Source organism: Castor canadensis, chromosome 1, assembly GCF_047511655.1.
Source record: "Castor canadensis chromosome 1, mCasCan1.hap1v2, whole genome shotgun sequence".
NCBI classification, from domain to species: domain Eukaryota; kingdom Metazoa; phylum Chordata; class Mammalia; order Rodentia; family Castoridae; genus Castor; species Castor canadensis.
This window is the reverse complement of record NC_133386.1, coordinates 30,116,292-30,137,434: the sequence shown is the minus strand read 5'-3', so window position 1 is coordinate 30,137,434 and position 21,143 is coordinate 30,116,292. Positions and strand designations below refer to the sequence as shown.

The 21,143-nt window shown below is 36.4% G+C and overlaps 1 protein-coding gene across 15 annotated transcripts in view; it reads left to right on the top strand.

Annotated features, from left to right (window-relative positions):
* Window positions 1-21,143, top strand: part of Eya4 (EYA transcriptional coactivator and phosphatase 4) — a 289,205-nt gene that overhangs the window by 192,206 nt on the left and 75,856 nt on the right. For 9 of the 15 annotated variants that reach the window (XM_074074293.1, XM_074074278.1, XM_074074266.1 and 6 more), the window contains 2 exons: window positions 18,689-18,813; window positions 20,142-20,210. In XM_074074293.1, coding sequence (XP_073930394.1) covers window positions 18,689-18,813; window positions 20,142-20,210 — 194 coding nt within the window. The remainder of the gene's footprint in view (window positions 1-18,688; window positions 18,814-20,141; window positions 20,211-21,143) is intronic. The other 6 variants (XM_020165426.2, XM_020165425.2, XM_020165422.2 and 3 more) reach the window with 1 other exon arrangement.

Sequence of the window (21,143 nt, the reverse complement as noted above, 5' to 3'; positions counted from 1 at the left end):
CTTAACCAGCACAAACCAGCCATGGGCTTTCCTAGTGCTCGTAAATAAACTCACAGATAGAGAAGCAAATTCAGAAGGGAAATTTCGTCCACCTGTATTATCCCTGTGACAACTGAATAGTTTGCTATTTCCTGTTATAATGGGGTTTAACAGATAGTCTATGTCTACAAGGCTAATTCTTTTTTTCTGTTTATTTTTTCAATCAGAAAATATGAAATCATTTTAGTACTAATTCTTTTACTTTGAAACGGAATTACCCTCTTTTTTAAATTGCCCATTTTGGTCTATTTTAACAATGCAAGCAGAGGAGACAAATACATCTTTGTCCCCATCCCATACCTCCATACGACCTTCACATCAATTCATAGCTACTTTGAACCCTAAAAATAAGTATTGCCAGCACTGCTGAGGGGCCCTGTGTATCCTTCTGAGATATCTATCCCATTTCTCTTTGGGAAGAAACCATCCTGACTTTAAAAGTTACCATTCCCATGAGTGTACTAGTATTATCTTTTTCACACATGTTTATGAATTTAGAAACAACGTGATACACTTCTGCCGATTTTTAAAATCCACATCAGTATGGTATGCATCATTCCATGGCTTCTTTTCTTATAGAAGATGACATTCTTCACATCTGTCCTATTAATATATGCAGATCTAGCTCATTTTTATAATGACTGTATACTATTCCATTGTATTTGTATAACTCAGATTGTCTTTTTTTTTTTTGGTGGCACTGGGGTTTGAACTCAGGACCTCACACTTGGTAGGCAGGCAGGCTTCTACTTGAGCCACTCCATCAACCCAATAACTCAGATTGTCAATGTATTCTTTTCTAAATGAATGCTTAAGTTGTTTCTAATTCTTTACTCTTACAAAGAAACAATATTATGGAATAATTTTTTCTGGGGTTGAAACAGAAAAGAGAAATTTAGGGACCTAGTGCAATGTAGTTATTTTTGCATTTATTATGTAACACAAGTTTTAATAGCAGTATTTTTTGGTGATACTGAGATTTGAACTCAGGGCTTCACACTTGCTAGGTAGGTGCTCTCCTTCTTGAGCCCCTCTGCCAGCCCTTTTTTGTGTTGGATATTTTTAGAGTTAAGGTCTGGTGAACTATTTGCCCAGGCTGGCTTTGAAACGCAATCCTCCTGATCTCTGCCTTCTTAGTAGCTAGGATTACAGGCATAAACCCCTAGCACCCAGCTCAATAACAGTATTTTCAAGTGTTAGAATGTGTATCCAGTAAAGACATTGTGTGAAACTAAATATTTCAAACATTTCAATGAAAATTAATGCATAAAATTTATAAAATATCCTTCTAACTGCTATTGGCTCTCTGGTTTCCTTGTTTTGTTTTTGTTTGTTTGTTTGTTTTGTTTTGTTGTTGTTGTTGTTCCCTCCATGGAGAACACCCTGGGCATTGTCCTTTCTGACTTGGATGGCCTTTGGGCATCATATCTTTCTGCTGTGTTTATTATGCCTAAACTGAGGTTCTTACTCTTGTAGAATCTGGCAACAGTTTTTCTTTCTCTCCTTGCCCACTTTGCCCACTGTCTGAGTGCTTCCCATCCAGAGGAGAGGTGTATCTTCAGATGGCATTTCTTCTTTGCTCAGCCTTTTGTGGGTGCAGGTGGGTAAGTGTGGGGTGATGATGTTGAGACAGGGAAGACAAAGGGGGTGCTAAGAGGCCAGCAGTTTCATAAGTGGCAAAATAACTGGGTGAATTGCAAGAGGAAGGAGAGAGGGCTAGGGAGAAAGCTAAGTAGGGTAAACTAATTGCTGAAGTCTGAAATATCAGTATCTATGCCAAATATGTAAGTGTTGCCAACACTGTAAAATGTACCAATTTCTAAAATAGTGGAAAATTGAAAACTGGTATTGCAAACATTAGTAATATAAATGCATTCTTCACTTTGCTAGTAACTATAGCAACTTTTTTCCAAATTGTCTGCACCAGTTTACATTCCCAACAGAAATGTGAGAATTACCCATTCTACTACACTCCAGATAGCATTGACCCTTGATTTTGTACTGTTTGCCAGTCTGATAGATTTGATGTAGCATTTCATTGTTTAAAGTCACAATTCACTGGGTATTGGAACGGTGAATGCCTAGCCAATGTAACTTAGTGATTTTCAGTTTTTAAAATGAATTTTTTTCATAGTAACATAATTTGATATTATCGTTGAAACACAAACAAAGGAGAAAATAAAAATTAATCCATAACCCACCACATAAAGATTCCTATATTTTTACTTCTTGAAGTCAACTTCATTGGGTTATATTTAACACACATATTTACAATATTCAGTTTGACACAGATATATGCCGATGGAAACATCCCCATAATCAAGATAATTAACTTATCCATCAACCCCCCAAAGTTTACTACTGCTCCTTGGTAATTTATTCCTGTCTTTCCAACCCAGTATCTTGGCAACCACAGATGTACTAGAGCTGTTCTCAAGTTCCCCATGTTGTAGTGTATGTCAATGAGTCTTTCCTTCTTACTGCTGAGGAGGGTTCCATGGGGTACCACCATCATAGTTTGTGTCTACATTTACCTGTTAATGAACATTTATGTTGTTTCCAAGTGTTTGATTGCCCACTTGATCTTTCTTAGGGTTTATATGTGTGCCTTTAGATTTTCTCCTAAGCAGAACATGAATTAATCTCTATGATTACTAGGTGCCTGGGAAAGTATCTGACATGTGAAGATGTCCAGTAAATATGTGCTGAAAGAACATATTGGCAAAATATGTTGGCAAAATCTAAAAGTGTAATTAGGAAGACGAAGCAAGCAAATCTAAAGAACTAAAAAAGCATGGAGCACATTGGTGGAAATGAAATGGCAATATTCTTCCCAATGCCAGGAGCACCCCTTCCCCCTTGCTCATTCTCACCACTGTTTACTTGGAATTTGTTCCTTTCCTTCCCAGCAACCCAAGCTGTCCTAAACAAAATCACTCTTCTTTCACTGAAAACAGTTTGTCTGCTGTGTTCCTCTTATATTCAATAATTTTCCCAACTATTGAGTTCAAAATGTGCTATTTCTGAAATTTCCTTCCGTTGGTGTCTAATTAGTTTCAAAGTTCTGGCCATTCAGCTTTTCTTAATAGCTCCCAGTGCATTTCCCCCTGCCCCTTCTCTTGTCTTGATTTTCACCATGTCTTCCCCAGCAGTCCAGTTTGTCTCTGTTCAGACTTCACTGTGGTCATCACTTATTTTCCTAAAATCCCATTTTGACTATGATACTTTGTTGCTTGCAGCTTTCCATTTTTACTTTTAACAAACAACTTTATTGAGGTATATTAAACACATATATTTAAGATGGTCAGTTTGACACATGTTTAATACTGTCAACTTAAATCCAAACTCCTCTGTGTGCACTTAAAGGTGTTTTGTAATTTTGCCCCTAACTAGAAAAGATTCCTGAGTTCTGTGGTACAGAGCTATCTAACTGTCTGTAGGGTCCTGAACCCACTATGCTGTTTCACACCTCCATGCCTTTGAATATGCCACCCTTCCCCTTTCTGGAATCACTCAGCAACTCTGACCAGGGGAAAACTCAGAATTCAGTTTCTCATGTATGCACACACATACACTTATCCCAAACCAAGCGAAGTTAGCCAGGTGTCCTCTATGTCACAGTTGCCATACACTACCCTGGTACTTTGAAGCCTCTGACTTGACCATAGTAGTATCACAACTTATAGAAAAGATGTAACATACACCAAGAAAACCATATGGAGATGCTCTTTTTTCTGGCATCAGGGCTCCTGTGGGTGACCCATCCTTACTCCCAACAAGGAATTTTCTGGAGAAATCTTAATCCCTAGTGCTCCATTAAAGTATGGTTAAAGATACCATGTGCAAAATGGAGATGATAAGTTTAACTGTGAAAATAAAAAGTTAGAAGAGTCTGGGGAAAATCCCCATGGAGATGACCAGTATAAAATTGCTCAGAGAAGTCATGAGGGATAGATTTGGAATCGATCAATAACAAAAAAATAGTGTTGAAGACATAAATACATATGAAATTTCCCATAAAAAATGTTTATTTGAGTGAGATGAAATGAAGCCTGAGGCTGCAAGATAAGGACATCTAAAGGTTAAGAGGACAAGAATCACCCAAAGAAGGCAGAAAATTAATGGCCAGACTGATGTCAAGAAACCAGGGAAGAATAGTTTCATCGCTTAAGATGGTTTCAGATGCAAGTAATGGAGAACCTGACTCCCCACTCACTGGACTTTAAACAGTTAGTAATTTTTTAGCTCACATAACTAGAATTCCAGAGACAGAGTGACCTTGGAGCATTGATCCAGGAGCTCAGTAACTTTGTAGAGACACCATTTCCTTTGTCTCTTTTTGCTCTGTCATTCACAGTTTTGGGATTTTTTTATGATCATTGCTTCTCTCCTGACAGAATGACTAATAGAAATTGAGAATACATGCTCCCTCATTCACATTCAGTCAAGGAGACACTTTTGAATATGGAAATTCTCTAAGACAAATGAAGAGGGGCTTGCCTACAGTCTCTTGCAAAGTGCTCCTTGTGTGCTATTGGTACAAGTTGGGTTAACCAGTGATTCCTGAAGTAATCAGTTATTTGGGAGAGGAATTAGGCTTCCATCTCCAGGGGCTGAGTGGGGATTAGCTTCATCTGAGGGACTGACCTTTGTTGGTGAGAGATGGATAAAACTCAAGATACTTTAGGTAATGGAAATGGGTAACAAATGTATAACCAAGCAATAAGGAAGGCTATGTAAGTATTAGGTAAACATAGGAGGGAGACACTCTGACAAGTCATTAACACTGGCATATGCCAAAGAAGAGTCACTGTAGGAATTAAAGCAAAATGAAAGCAGAAAAACTTAATTACTGAGAGATCAGTAATTAATTACTCAGTAATTAGGAGGAAGGACCTCTATGGATCATTGTGACTTTTGATTGGGTTGGGTGATGGTTCTTCCATCATGAACTTATTCAGTTTGCCATGCCCTCTTTGAGTTCTTCCCAATCAAAGGGAAGAAAAGGGTTTGTTTTGTTATTTTAATCACACAGATTTGACGCATTTCAGAAATATCTTAAAGAAGACAATACTATATTTTATGTGTGTTTAGGGGAGATTTAAAATGCTGTATAGTCCCCTGAGGCTTCAATAAATTATTTGTTTGAGGACAAGAAATAGAAAAATTTTACCTTCTACATCATTGCTTGGTTTTAGCCTAAAATTCATATTTTAAAATGAACATAAGAGAATTTATAATGCCAAAATAAAACTATGTTTCCACTAAACTAGAGAAATCACAATGCCTGATACATGGTAGGAACTGATAATTATTACATTATTCTTTTCTTCATATTTAAAGATGAAAACTATTAGAGAGTGTCAATCAAACTATAAAATTCTTTAAACTGGAATCATATTGTTTTATTTACTAGAGAATTGCATCTAAAAAAGTAAAGCTATGCCACAAAAAACAAGTAATACCAAGCAGTGCAGGAAAGCCTAGGTAACTAATCAGTCTGGTCAGGTTAGCTGAAATTACTGGAAAATTTTATTTGTGCATACTAACGATGTTAATGACGTACTTACTATATGCCAGGTACAATTTTCAGTACTGTAGATATAGCAGTGAGCAAAAATTCCTGTTTTCATGGAGTATACATCTCAGAGGGAAAGACAATTGACAAATAAATATGTCAGGGAGATAATTGCCATAAAGAAGAGCAATGGTAAGTAGTGGGATAATTGGCGATGATTGTGTGGAAGAGTTGCTGTTTTGCATAAGATGGGGAGGAAAGGGATCTCTGAACAGCATAGGTTTGAGCATATAATCAGGACAATGGGGGAGCTGGGGAAATGAGTTCAGGAAAAGAAGTACAGAGGCCCTAATGTGGCAGTGAATTGGGCAAGTTTGGAGAACAGCACGTCAGGTTGGGGAGATGGGACATAGGAGTTGGAGCCTCATGAGTGACAAAAATCACTTAAGGATGAGGACCTAGAGAAAAGGTTAGATCAAAAAGAATTAACCTAGAAGGTAACACACATGCACAGGAAATCAATGCGAGTCAACTCCCTGTATAGCTATCCTTATCTCAACTAGCAAAAACCCTTGGTCCTTCCTATTATTGTTTATACTCTCTCTTCAACAAAATTAGAGATAAGGGTAAAATAGTTTCTGCCGGGTAGCAAGGGGATGGGGGGAAAGGGAGGGGGTAGGGGGTTAGGGAGTGGGCGGGGAAGGGGGGAGAAATGACCCAAACATTGTATGCACATATGAATAAAAAAAAAAGAGAGATGAGGTCAGATGCTGGGGCATCATGTGTTATGTAAGAGATGAGAAGTAAGGAATTTGGAAATGACTCTAAGTGATGGAAAGGCATGAAAGTGGGTAGAGCAGAGCATTGGTTTGCTTGAATTGGTTAGTGCACTGGCATAGGGAAAATAGGCTCTTCCAGGGCAAGTAGATAAAATTGAAACAAATGTTATTTAAAATGTTTTTTTCTTTTTTCATTTTATTATCATCTTTTTCTTTTCTTTTTACTTTTTTTTGAGTTACTGTGGTTTGAACTCAGGGCCTTGTACTTGCTAGATAGGTGATATATACCACTTGAGTCACTCTATCAGCTCTCATTTTTATCCTATTATTATTGTACTGGGGGTACATTAGTGCTTACAGTATATCTTAGTTAAATTCATTCTCTCCATCATTGTCTTTTATCCCCTTTCCTCCATTCTTAGAAGTTTCTACAGGTCTCATTTTTCCATTTTCATACATGAGCATGTATTATTTCCACCATATTCACCCTCCTACACCATTTCTTTATATCCTCCCCCCTCCCACTGGTACCAACCCCAGACATTCCTGGAGACATTCCTGTCCTCCATTCTTAGAGAAAAGAAATCTTTGTTTGTTTAAGGGAGTTTCATTTGACATTTCCATGTATATATGTATTATATACTGAATTGGTTCATCCCCTCCATTTTTCTCCTTTCTACCTTAGTCTCCTTTTTATGATGATTTCAACAGGTTTAAAAATGCTATGTTCATTCTTTCATTTAGGTATAAAGTAAAGATACCTAAGCATAGAAACAGAATAAGGCAGATAGGAAGTTTGGAAGGAAGTCTAGGAAATTTGAGTATAGATGATCTGCAACTTAAAATGTTTCCACTTAGATAAGTTTTTGATTCTCCAATTGTGCAGAAGCATGCCATCAATTCAACTATTCTGTTTTCATTTTCAAATCAGCGCCTTATGAATCACATGAGATGCCTAACCCTTTATTGTAAAACAGGTATTGTATGATATGATTTGGCCCAATTGTGAACTGGTAGAAGTGTTCTGAGAACATTTAAGGTAGTCTAAGATAAGCTCTGATGTTCCAAAGATTAGGTGTGTTAAGTGCATTTCTTGATTTACAGTACTTTCAATTTACAATGAGTTCATTGGGATATATCCTCATCATAAATTGAAGAGGAACTGTAATAGTACTAAGAAACCTATTTTAATAAGTAGATAATTTTGGCGTGTATTTAGCACAACTATTCATATAGGGAGATTCCAGTTGGCACTAGTTAATCATTGCTCATGCAATTACAGTCTTGCATTCTGTGAGTTTTGCTTTGTAGTAGATGGAATATGAAATGCACTTTCCTCTACAGCATTGACAAATTGCCACAGATTGATCTCAATAGATCAGTGTCTTTAAAATTAATGACACTATGGCATTTCATTGTAAAGAAAAAAATTACACAATAGGTATTATTTGTCAAGGTTTTAGGAACAATTAAGTGGTACATTTGAAACACCCTGTGTTCCCTTTAAATATTTATGGTTAGAAAGCATCTGAATTTGTGCAATATTTCAAACCCTTTTTGGCAGTGGAATTCATCAGACAGTCACCTCAAAGCTTCTCCTACCCTGTATTTTACAGGATAAACAGTGCTAATTTCATGATTTAGAAGGTATCATCTGTATTTTCCAGGAAGAAGTCACAAGACAATTTTATTTTGTAAAGCAACTGAAAAGTAAAGATTGCCCTAGTCTAACAAAATAGGCAGTTTGCTTAAAGTTTTTTGCCAAAACTTTCACCATGAGGGTAAATCCTAATGCATTATTCCACACCCTCCATATTTACAAACCAGGAACCATTTCCTAAGGGACCTAAACAAATGGAAGCATTGAATTCTCTGCATTCAGTGGTGCCTCCCACCTGGGAAAAAGACAGTTCTGTAATTGAATCCCAGCCTATGCATTGTCATCCCTCCTGTCTGCCCCCGCTGGTGCTACAGCAAATTAAAAGATCTCCCAGACTCAGCCTGCCTTCCAGCTGCCAGCCCCTGGTAGACATGAGGGAGCCAGAAAGGACCAGGTGGAGCAGTGTTGAGTTGCACTAAACACACAGTGCAAGGAGATTGGCCATAACTTCCCAATTGAATATTTATACCAGCCTCATTTCTCATCTTGCTCTTTGGCACAGATCAGAGTGCTGAGCTCCTGCTGATTTCAAGGGCGCTACATTGCGCTTGGATCTGTTTCATGAACTATTACGCCAGATGAGGAATGGGCTGCAGGGTCCTATCCCTAAGATGACTTGCTGACTTTTTTTTTTTCCCTGTGGAGACTGTCATGTTGTAGTGTTGTAAAGATGGAGCAGCTGTGGAATTCCCTGACATCTCCTGGAACTGTTGTTCCACGAACTGTGTGCAACCTCAGCCACTGCTTCCGTCAGAGTGGAACTTTAGCTGCTTATATGAAGGCCCACATGACACTCTAGTTTGTATGTTTTTTGTCTTTTTCTCAGAGGTTTTATTTCTGTTTGCTGAGGTCAGGCACTTATCACAGGGCTCTCTCATCACATCTCACATTCTGATCCCTCATGGCAGGTGCTACTTCCTTATACTCATCGTGAATGGTTTGAGTAACCTCATAAAGATACAGAATGTCTTGGCAGAGAAAGGAAGGGAGTAGAAAATGCCTGTCTATGGAAGAGGCTCAGTGTTATTTAGTGAGTCCTGTAAACCTGAGAAGATATTTGGAAAATAATCTACACATCCTCATCTACTTTTTTTTTTTTTTTTGAGGTGGTAGATCCTGGACTTAAACTCCTGTTCCTGATTCCCAATACAGAGTGTTATCTCATAAGGAAGGGTAACTTCCATAAGTGTATTTTTGTTTTCAGATTTATCTAAGAAAAGTCATTTTTAATAGTTTCTTTATATGATGTAATAAACTATTCACTACTGAACTTTCTGCAAATTGTTGATTCTAAAATGAAATTTGTAGATAATTAAGTGTAAATAACTAAAGGGCCATGATAATTAGACTCCAGCACAAGTTCTCTAAACCCAAGACCTACTAAAATAACCTCCTAGACTTTTGTGACAGCAGTACCAGAAGAAGAAGAAAGACTTGCCTTGCATTTAGTACTTACAAAATTCATCAAGGTGTGTGTTAATGGCTTTTCATATATTTAAGAGGGGAAGATAGAAAAGCATACACTGAATGATAGTACTATTATTTGCTCAGTTCTTGTTCTGGAGGAGATGATGTAAATCTAGAGGCGTACAATTCCCATTCCCTCTTTAAGACATGCCCTTCCCATTGGCCAGTTCATCCTGTTTATATTGTGAGGGAGTAGAGGGCATGCTAAGGAAAGTCATGACAACATAACATGGGGAACGAGTACATTGAACAACATAATCAGAATTTCACAGGACAGGTTGAAACAATGGACTTAGTTCCACAATAAGGTATTTGGGAGGAATATGAGAAAAAGCTATTCACTTGGATCCAAATGCCAAATGCATGGCGGGGGGATAGTGACTGAAGAAATTGAGCTGTGAAACTGGTTGGGACACAGACTTGGGAAATTCGTTGGCTGGGCTGTAGTCTGAGACAGGACTGTGAAGTGTCTGAGAACATCACTTGTGTTTGCTTCAGGCTGCTGCCAGTCCAGAGGAACATTTGTCATATCTTTGCCATCTTTTTTACCATAACTGTGACTGTGGATCCTATAGTTTAGGAAGAACCTTGGAACTTTTTCCAAAGAGAAGACTAAGAAGATCAAGGGGCTTGCAATGGTCTAAGTGCACTGAGTTAATGAAGGTAGCCTGACCCAAGAAGGGAAAAGTCCTCCTTTATGCTGGAAGGGCTGGTCTCGGACAGAAGGTTTAAAATTGATTCACATCAGTGGGGGAGTGTTCTAGGTCCAAAGTTACAGGGAAAACATGGATAGAAAACTTTTTCTAATAGTGTAAGCTGTCTGAAAATGAAATGGGCTGCCTCTTAAGAACATGATTTTCTTGATAAAATGAGTTTTCAAGCATACAAAGCATAAAGCATACTCAGCATTGTGGCAGTGGTTGTAAAAGAGCTAGCATCTGTTAAGTATGTAGTATATGTCACCTGTGTGTGCTTTATGTGTGTGATCTCTTTTAATGCTCCCAGTAGCACCTGGTGGATATTATTAATTTCAGTTTTGAGGCTATGGTCCTATCACTGGTAAATGACAGAAGTAGAGTTTAAAACTCAGGTTTGGGTTGACAGTACAGGCTCTTAACACTGTGCTCATCCTCAAGCATAATATGGTATTTTGCTTTGAAAGACACCTAATGTCTCTTTAGAGATCAAAACTCAATTATTTTAGTAGGTATGTTAGTTTTTACATCATGCCCATGTTCTTGTTCATTCAGCATTTTACTACTGAAAAGTACTCATTTATTTACCCTGCATAATATTTGCTCCTTTTTGGTAGAGTATTTTTTCTTAGAAAAAATGGTTGTTATATTTCTCAGTATAATTGATGGTATTAAATGTTTTGATTGTGGCCTTATGGCTTTACCCCACTACTAGCTAGAGGAAAATAATTTCCTGCTTCATTAACCATGGTTTGTAACTGATCTGACAGAAACTTGACTCCTGTACCATTCAAGTAATGCTTGGGGAATCTGTTGGGGATTTTTATTCACTTCTTTGTTTTCCAATGAAGGGAGGCTTTTGAAAACCTAGAGAAATTCTTCTCTATTTTGAAGTATTTATTCACATTTTTGGTGAGGGGTGGGTAGAGGGAATAGACATGTTTTATCTGAGTAATTTGTTGGTGTCAGAGAAAAGAAAGGGCCAGAGTTACAGGCCTCAGGTCGAGAGCTGTAAACCCTGGAAAGGAAAGATTGTAAAAGTGTCCAGAGAACAGTACGTTCATGTCTTTATTTGCTGTTGCTCCAGAGCCTGAGGTCACTCTGGCAGATGGGTCCCTTGTACTTGTAAGCATTCATGCTGGCCTCAGGGACAAGCATGAGGTGGAGGACAAATTATAAGAACAGCCCCCCTCATTTTACGTAGCACACCTCCCTGATCCTTCTTGCTAAGGATCTTCCTTCTGCAGTTTCTTTTCTCCACAGCTAACCCCAGTTCTGACTCTGTCTGGGCAAGTGGGGACTTAGTGAGGGTTTAGTGAGGGACCCCTGGAAGGACTGCATATCCACTTGACTAGTGATACCAGTATCCAGCAGCAGAGAAGAGCCACATTTCCCAGCCTTACTGCCAGCAGAGAGGACCTGGATCAAGGTGGCAGCCATGACAAGGGTTCTTGGATACAAATCTGAAATGTGTTAGTTTAAGATGGCCTGGCATTGTTATCTGATGTTTTTAAAGGGTTTTAAGGCTTTTCCAGAAAATAAGAACTGGTATTCAATGTGATATGCCTTAGTGTTTTTCATCTGATCTAAGCTGACCAAGTTACTTTATTAGTATTTTCTTCCCTTCCACATTTCCCATGCAGATCACAGATCTCTCTCTCTCTCTCTCTCTCTGTCTTCTCTCCTCTGTCTCACTCTCTCTCTTTCTCTTGTGCACACACACACACACACACACACACACACTTCACCCCTTCACTCATTTGAGAGATCTCAAACTGCACTGAAAACCTCCATACACGTTTGCATCACAGAACTAATCTCCATCTTCCTCCACCTTTACCCTTACTATTATCGCCTAAAAACTCTTTCAAGACATTTTGTATTCCTGGAGCCCTAGAGCTGTCTGAGGAACCTAGTGGATGCTCAAGCAGTGTTTGCTAAACTTAACATTTGAGTCCTATTTTATTATTCATTCATTAGCATCCCTACATATACCACACTATTATAAGAGTTGGGGTGGGGGGCAATGGACAGAATAGGAAGCAATTCGTGCTCTTATTTTCTAGTAAAGAGAGAAGAACCTGACATTGTTACTTCTGCTTTTCAACTAGGGAGAACTGAAGTTCATATTGCATAGAAAAACACATTATAAGCAAGGCAAATACCAGAACTCTTGACTTTACGTTCAATCTGATTGTCAAAATGCAATTTTGCTAATTAGATGGACTCTGAGGATGTGGGACATGGTACCATGCCTCCACTCTGTTGTGTCCTTTTTATGCAAAGAGGAGAAGCTGGCATGAGAGTGTCTTTGAAAGTCTAGGATGATTTTGCATTTCTTGGGTCATGAACAACTGATAGAGTTCAGCCTATAAATAAACAGAGTCATGACTCATTACCAGGCTCTGTGCAAAATGAATCGGGGTTGCTCAGTTGGAGTAGATTCTAAAGTGCATAAATGTAAGAGTTGGCATTCCTTGAATAGGAAGGTATTTCAGATCATTAGAAATCAATTCTATCTGTGCTGTAGGAAAAAAATAGAGAAAATAAATAAAGAAACTAGTCGCACACGTCTTGTAATTCTTTTCTTTTTTAATAGCCTTATGTTTATAGATAAGTTCATTTTTTAATATTACACAGAGAGATGCTGATATTTACAAGTCCTGATGGTTAAGAAGGGGTAGGAATGGACATTTGGGAGAGGGAAAGAGGGTCATCATTAAATAACAAACAGTATAGATTTGGCAGAACAGATGCTTGTGCTGACTCTAATATTTGAAAACTATTCAGAATGTTTTGTTGTAGGTATGTGCACTTCTGATTGTGCTTTCACAGTGTGAAAGAATTAGAATCACTTAAAAGTGGGAAACATGCAGCATGTAAGAAAAAACTCTAGGCTCTAGCATCAGAGAAGCATGAGTTTTAGTTCTGATGCTGCTGCTTTCTAGCTGTATGATTGTGAACATGCTACACATGTGTCCTCTTTGATCCTCCCATTTCTTCAGCTAGAAAAGGTGGAAAATAATGTATATATCAATATGTCATCTTAAACATGAAAGGAGACAATATATATGATGTATCAAACATACAATGTGTCATGCAGTACCTACCCAGTAAAAATTAGTGTCCATTTTCTGATGTTATATCCTAAGGTAAATTCCATATTTTATATATTTTGTATAAATTATACTTTAAAAAGGATATATAGAGTTTCACAATTAAATTTATTACAAACCATAAAAAAGGGATTACAGTAATATTCTTGTATTCTCGGTAATAATAATGCATCTCTGTTCACTAAAGGATCTTTTAGTTGTAAGAAGCATCAACCCACTAAGACAAATTCAAACAAAAGGGACTAAATTGTAAAGATCCAGATAACTGAATTTTAGTTTCCTGTGGACTGGAATGTAACATGCCAAGGCACTGTTTATTTTGTTGGCCATATTTTTGTTTCATTTTGCAGAAGCAACATTTTCTGTTTCCTCTCTGTTCTTCTCTGTGGTGTGTGCTCCATCCTTTCATTCCTGACTGATTTTCCTGGCTCATGTATCTTGTACATGGTCCAAATTGGCTATGAGCCCCTATGCTAGTTTGCTACGCCTGCAGTAATACCACTGCTCAGATACCTCCCCCAGGATGCTTTATGTGAATCCATCAAAACTCAGCTCACAGTTTCTGAGAAACTTTTCCTGACTTAGTTTACATTGCTTTCTGTCTGTTCCACAGACATAGACTCTACCTTCATAGCCTTCATAGACTCTACCTTCTCATTAAGAGAAGGCTTTGCTTGTCTAATTAATCTCGGTAGTGAAAAATCTGAATCAGTAATGGTAGGACTGTAGTTGAGGGGTGTGCAAGATCACCCTTGGACTCAGTGATTGGCTAGAAGGTCTCTAAAATCTCCGAATAGGGATGTGTGTGTGTGTGTGTGTGTGTGTGTGTGTGTGTGTGTGTGTGTGTAATTATGGCAATTAGGATACAAATTGAAATCACCAAAAGGAAAAGGCATATAGGACAAGAGTACAGGAATTAATTTTGGTTTTCCCCAGTAGAGTTGCATGCAGTAACAATGGCTGATGATGCATGTGTAGACTGTTGTCCACCATGGAGGCTCATCTTACTCTGGTCTGCTAATTCCAAACCTTGGAACAAATATAGGCCTGCTTCTATTTACTGTATTTTTTCTCCACTTAAGAGTCACATTTTCCTCCTTCTTATCTCTCACAATGCCTGTGTTATTCTGAACACTATATATAAAAACAATCAGTAGAGACTGAAGCATAATATTTCTGTTTTGTTTTGTTTATTACCCCAAGAGAACAAGTTCTTTCTTCTGCCCTGCAGTTAATGTGAGGGTCTGATCATTCAGAGCCCCCTAGAGTTGAGCTGAACCAAAAGTGGATCACACACAGCCCAAATTTCAGTTACCTCAGCAACACCATTGTGATATTTCAGTGTTTGAAGTGGATGTATACTGACAGAAGCTAAAGATGTTTTTAGTTCATGTTTTATTTAGCACTGGCAAAGTCCTTACACATTTAACTTTGGTAAGTTCACTCATAATTTCTAGTAGCTTTGAGTTCTTTTGATGGATGTCTTAAAATTTTCTACAAACACGATTATGTCAGATATGAATTAAAGTATTTTTTTCTAAACCAATAAACTTTTTCCCTTTTAATCATTTATTTTTGTCTTGTACTGGCTAAGAATGCCAGTAAAATAATTGTGTCAAAGAGTGAAAGGCAGACATCATTGTCTTCTTTATGAAAGAATTCAATATTTCTTCATTGCATATGATAGCTGCAGATTGTTCAAGAGAGGTTTTTGTCAGATAATGGAAAATGCTACATTTTCTAGTTGCCAAGAATTTGTCATGAGTGGATAATGAATCTTGTCTTTTTTGCACCCATGGGAATAATATTCTATTAATATATTGAATTATATTGATTTCTAAATATTAAATCTCTTTTGCATTTCCAAATAAACCATACTTGGTCATGACATATTTTCTTTTTATTACTGGATTAAATATAAATATATATTTATTTATATTTTTTATGTGTGTTTAAATACAGGGGATGAACCAACTCTGGTTATAATACTTATACACATGGAAATGTCACAATGAAACTCCCTGTACAGCTGTCTTAAACAAACAAAAAATGGCTTTTTTCAGAAATGGAGAATAGGAAGGTAAAATAGGTCCTGTATGGGGGTTGGCACCAGTGGGAGAGGGAGGGCATAAGGAAAGGGTGTGGGAGTGTGAATGTAGTACAAACATTATGTACTCACATATGAAAATGGAAAAATGAAACCTGTTGAAAGTCTTCCAGGAATGGGGAAAAGGGCAGATAAAGGAGAATTATGGAGGGGGAGAATTTAACTATGATATAATGTAAGAACTTTTGTAAATGTCACAATGTATCCCCAAATACATCAATCATATGTTAATAAAAAACAAATTTAAAATGAACAAAGATAAAGACATTTAAAGAAGGAAATATGGATCTATAATTTTCCTTTTGACATTGTCAGGCTTTAGGTCAGAGTAATTTTTATCTAACAGAATTTGTAAAAGATTATTATTTTTTCTTTAAATGTTTGCTAGAATTCACTAATGAAACTGCATGCCTCTAGAGTTTTCTTTTTTGGAAGGGTTAATTCATTTTGTTCAATTTATACTTTATATTGGGATTTTCTATTTTGTATTGAGTCAGGTTTTATTTTTCAGGAAATTTATCAATTTTATATTATTTAAATTAATTGGCAAGATAATATTAATAATATTCCCTTATCCTTTTGATATTAGTAATACAGTTAATAACTATCTTTTGATTTGCAGATTTCTGTATTGTTCATGGATTTTCTCTTCTAATAACTTCTGCTCTTTATTATTTCCTTCTTACTGTCTCTTTATTACTTATTCTACTAGGGCCTCACACTTGCTAGGCAGGGGCTCTACCACTTGAACCACTCTACCAGCAATTGTAGTTTTTTTAAGGTGGAAACTCATATCACAGATTTAAATTCTTCTGCTTTTCTATTATAACCTTTTAAAGGTATAAATTTCTCATTATTCACTACTTTATTTGCATATTTTGATTTTATGTATTTTTACTATCTTTTTGTCCTATATATATTTTACATTTACATTATTTTGTGAATTCCTTTTTCGACTGGTAGATTAATGTTGGAGATTTTTTTATTACATCATATTGCCATTGGTTTTTAAATTAATCCACTGTGGTCAAATACAATACTCTATGAGTTTTAATTTGAAAATCTATTGCTATTTATTCTATAGAACAGCAAACAGTCCTTTTGTTGGTTGTTCCATGTACACCTGAAAATAATGTGTGTTCCATAGCTATTGGTTGTTATTTTCCTGTAAATGTCAATTAGGTCACACTGGTGATAATAATGTTCAGTATATACTTTAAAAATTTATGTCTTGTCTATGTTTTTATATTGACTACTTTGAAAGCACATTATAAAAGCTCCAACTATGATTATTAACTTGTCTATGTCTTTGTTTAATTCTGGCAGCTTTTGTTTTGTGTATTTTGAAGCTCTGCTTATAGGTACATACACATTCAAGGTTGTTATGCCTTCTGAAAGAATTTTTATCATCATTTTCTAATTTATCTCTTTATATATGTGAATACTCTTTATCTTGTGGCCCATGCTCTGTAATAATATTATAGCCTAAAGATTTTTGTACATTTGTTATTTGCATATTATATCATTTTCTGGTTTTTTTGTTTTGTTTTACCTTCAACCTACTTGGAGCTCACCACTGTTTGAGATTCCATAAAGCAAACACTGGGATGGAGATTTGTCTGCAGGAGTTTATTTGGGTTGTGCTCAAAATATTTATAACCTTGGGGAATGAAGGAAGCAGGATTGGAATGAGAAACAGTGATCCATAGTGAAATTGCAACAAAGGGCTCAGCTGATCTTACAGAATGCCCTAGACTAGGGTGACCTTTAAGGCTAGAGGGCATAGTTTTTTATCCCTACATTGACCAATCATTAGACAAAGGCCAGCCCCAGGAAAGGATGTGATGTTGGCCACAATGACTCTCTTTAGTTGAAGGCAAGTCCTTGAAAGAAATTCAGTTGAGAGCTGCTACCAGCAGGTCCAGCAGCTAAAGGAATGAGTTCTTCAGTTCTAGATCTGGATGTCTGCACAGTGCATTATATACCACAGCAGTGCACTTATATTTCAGATGCATCATTATAGATCCCCTATATAGATCCAAGATCCCCTGGATCTTGGTTGTGTAATCCAGTGTTACAATCTTCCAATGGACTTTTCATTGGAATGTTGAGTCCATTGATATTAAGTGTAATTATCAATGAGTTTAGGTTTGAGTGTACCAGCTGTGCATTTTCCATTCTTCTCATATGCTTTTTTATTTCTTTCTCATTTCCTGACTTCTTTAGAATTAATGATTTTTAAAGTTTCATTTTAATTATTCTATTGTTTTTTTGTGATATTTGTTGGCATTTTTCTTGTTAACATTTAATAGTATGAGTTACTTTATAATTATAAACTTACTTCTTATCTAAACTTAGTATAATGCCTAATGCCAAATAGAAAGAACTTTACAAAATATAATTTCACTTTACTATTCTTTTACTGTATTGCTATTTATTTTACTTCTATGCCATATTATAAATCTTACAATATAACGTAATTATTTTTGCTACTTTCATGAATTAGTCTTTGCTATTTGATAACCTTTCATTTTACCAATGTATTTACATTAGTGTTATGCTTCATTCCCTCCTGTAGGCCTTAGTTTTTATTTGGTATTCTTTCTTTCAGGTGAAATATTCCTATCATATTTTTATTGTTCAGGTCATTAGTGACAAATATCCTCACTTTTGTTTATCTTACACGTTTCCTTTCTTTCATGAACACATGCATGAGCAATTTCTTTTTTGTTTCATTTTTCAGAAGAGGGTTATTCTTTCAAGAATCCAAGTTCTTCTTAAGAGTCTCAATTCTAGCACAGTCTCTGGAACAAATATATGTCAAAGTCTCTTATTCCTGAATGAAACCCCAGGCTCATTTCTAGCCATTTGGGTCAACAGGGTCAGCTAGAAGCTTCTGCTGAGGTTTTGAATTCGCAGTTTATTTCTGGCTACTGATTTTCTATTCAGTGGTGGTAGGGGATGCCAAGATCTAGAAATTGAACATTTTGGATGTACGTGTCAACTGAAACACCAGAGTGACAGAATCTGCTTTTCTCTTTACATTATTTTATGGAATAAACTATTTTATGGAATAGTTGTAAAATTGTGAATAACAAACAAATCATGAGGACTAACTCTTCATGGTTCATATGGAAGTTTTTCTTGTTTACTTTTTTTTTTCCCATGAACTGGCATCATTACCTGGCTAAGAAGTTACAGTTATTATTGTGAGCTCACATGCATACTAAGTAAAATAGCACATCTAACTTATTAAGAAATAATTGCTGAAATTTCAACTTTTATTCTGTGCTTCCTGCTCTAACAGGTCTATGGAAATGCAGGACCTAGCAAGTCCTCACACTCTTGTTGGAAGTAGTGATACTCATGGTAGTTCCAAACTGGATAAATCCAGTCTCAGCAGCACATCAGTCACTACAAACGGGACAGGAGGTAAGTGTGCCACACTAAAGAGACCCAGAATCACATCTCAAGGTTTGCTTTCATGTCACATTACAGGTCTGCTAATAAATGAGTATCTTATTATGAATGCCATAATCAGCATTGTAACTTAGAAATGTGATTAAGTACTCTGCTGATTTTTCTGGAAATTTGTTTTCCTCTATAACCAGAAACATTCAGAGAGAACAGATAGTCCCAAACTTCCCTTGTAAACATCCTGCAGAAATTAGAAGTTGCGGGCAAAGGATTTGCCCCGCTGTACTGCGTGTCTGTGTATACATATACATGCCACTTTTGTTTTTATTTTCAGTTGTAAAAAATGTTACCTCAAATTTTGTCATAAAAGTTTTTCTTACAAATGGTTTTAGAAATACTAAAATATTTATATCTGCTGTATTTTCTTTTCAAAGAGAATAATACCATAGTGCCTAGCATTTATTTTAAAAGGAACTTCATTTTTCTATATACTTTCATATTTTATTAGGTCGTAACTATGCCAAAACTTATTATAAAAATAACAGTTATTACCTCAAATATTCTGCTTTAATTGTTTTTATAAAATGCATTCAACTTGTCCGGACATAGGATCCAATTCTTATGTCAGATTATGTATACAGAGAGAGACCATTATATATACACACATATATGATACACAAGTTGTATTTTAAATTATTCACCATCACTGAAATTTTGTAGCTCTAGTCTAGACAATACAATAGAACTTACATGAAATTTGTTCCACTCTGTGAACTATTTAAATTGCCAGACCTCAGCATTTGCCACATCATATTTTCTTTTCAATTTTAGTCAAACATCTATGAAATTGATATACCATTTAATACCATTCCCATTTACTATAACTGCAATCTATATAATTCTTTGTCAAGTTGTGTGCATTGCAACTTACCTTGTATTTAATGATGTTTTACCCCCAATCCTTCGTAGATTAACATTTTCCTTGTTTACAGTGTTTATTTGTCTTTGCATCTATAATTTCAGCTAATAAACGGATATGAGATTGCAAATATTATAAGACTATTTAGTCGTGATTACTGGAGAAAGAACACTTACATTTAGACTTAAAATTGAGTACAAATAATACCAAAAAGCCCCAGCACTGTGAAAGCAGACCTTGAAGTTCATGCATCATCCGCTACATACATTTCACTGAACTAAAACAGACCTGGTAAACTAAAATGTAGAGGACATACAGTAGAGATATTTTGCTAAAAGGTCAGAAACCAGTGCCAGCATTGAAGATTGCTCACACACTCAGCAGGCCTCAGACAATGAACTTTTAATGCTGTTCCTGTTCTCAGGGGACAACATGACTGTGTTAAACACAGCAGAATGGCTGCTGAGTTGCAACACCCCCTCTTCCGCAACAAGTATGCGAGACGATGGTACACTGCATGTGTGTGGGTGTGTGGGTTTGCCCTCTGGTTTGCTGTCTGTTGCTGTTTCTGTGTTTGTCTCTCTTCTCTGTGTTCAGTACTTAAAAAAAAAAAAAAGAAGTGAACGCCTCCTTTAGTTGGCTGCAGCTTTCTTATCAGTTGGTACTCTAATCTTAGATTCATTAGATCAGTAATAGTCTCGAGTTTTCATAATTTTGCACAAACAGGTACATATATTGTTTTTCTAGTTATCAGTTTATTGTATGGTTAATTCAGCCTAATCACACCCTTGTAAACCAGGGAGCAGTTAAAGCAGAGTCAACACACATATGAACCTAATTACCTGATAACCCATAGACTTTCATACATTTAAATTAAGTTATTAACATGGTAAAAGGATATTTACTATTTTACATAAATATTGCAATGAAATAAATAAGTATTTTAAATTAATATTCTGAAGTACCTAATGTAGTAATGACAGTTAATGTCTCATCGCATTAAAAAACATCAGTGATATAAACTACAATATAAAATTACTATGTGGCACAGTGGCATGTACCTATAATCCCAATTACTTGGGAGGCTGACGCAAGAGGATCACAAGTTTGAGGACAGCCTGGGGAACACAGCAAGACACCATTTCTAAATGAATAGATAAGTAAATAAATAAATAAATAATGAGACCAAGCATTGTGTTATACTCCTGTAATCCCTGCTATCTGAGAGGTGGAGATTGGGAGGATTGTGATTTGAGGCCAGCCAGGGAAAAAATGTTAGCAAGAACTCATCTCAAAAGTAAACCAGGAGAAGTGATGCATATCACTCCAACTATGCCAAAGACATACCATGATCCAAGATCAGTCCCAGGCAAAAATGCAAGTGTCTGAAAAATAACTAAAGCAAAAAGGCTGGAGGCATGGTTCA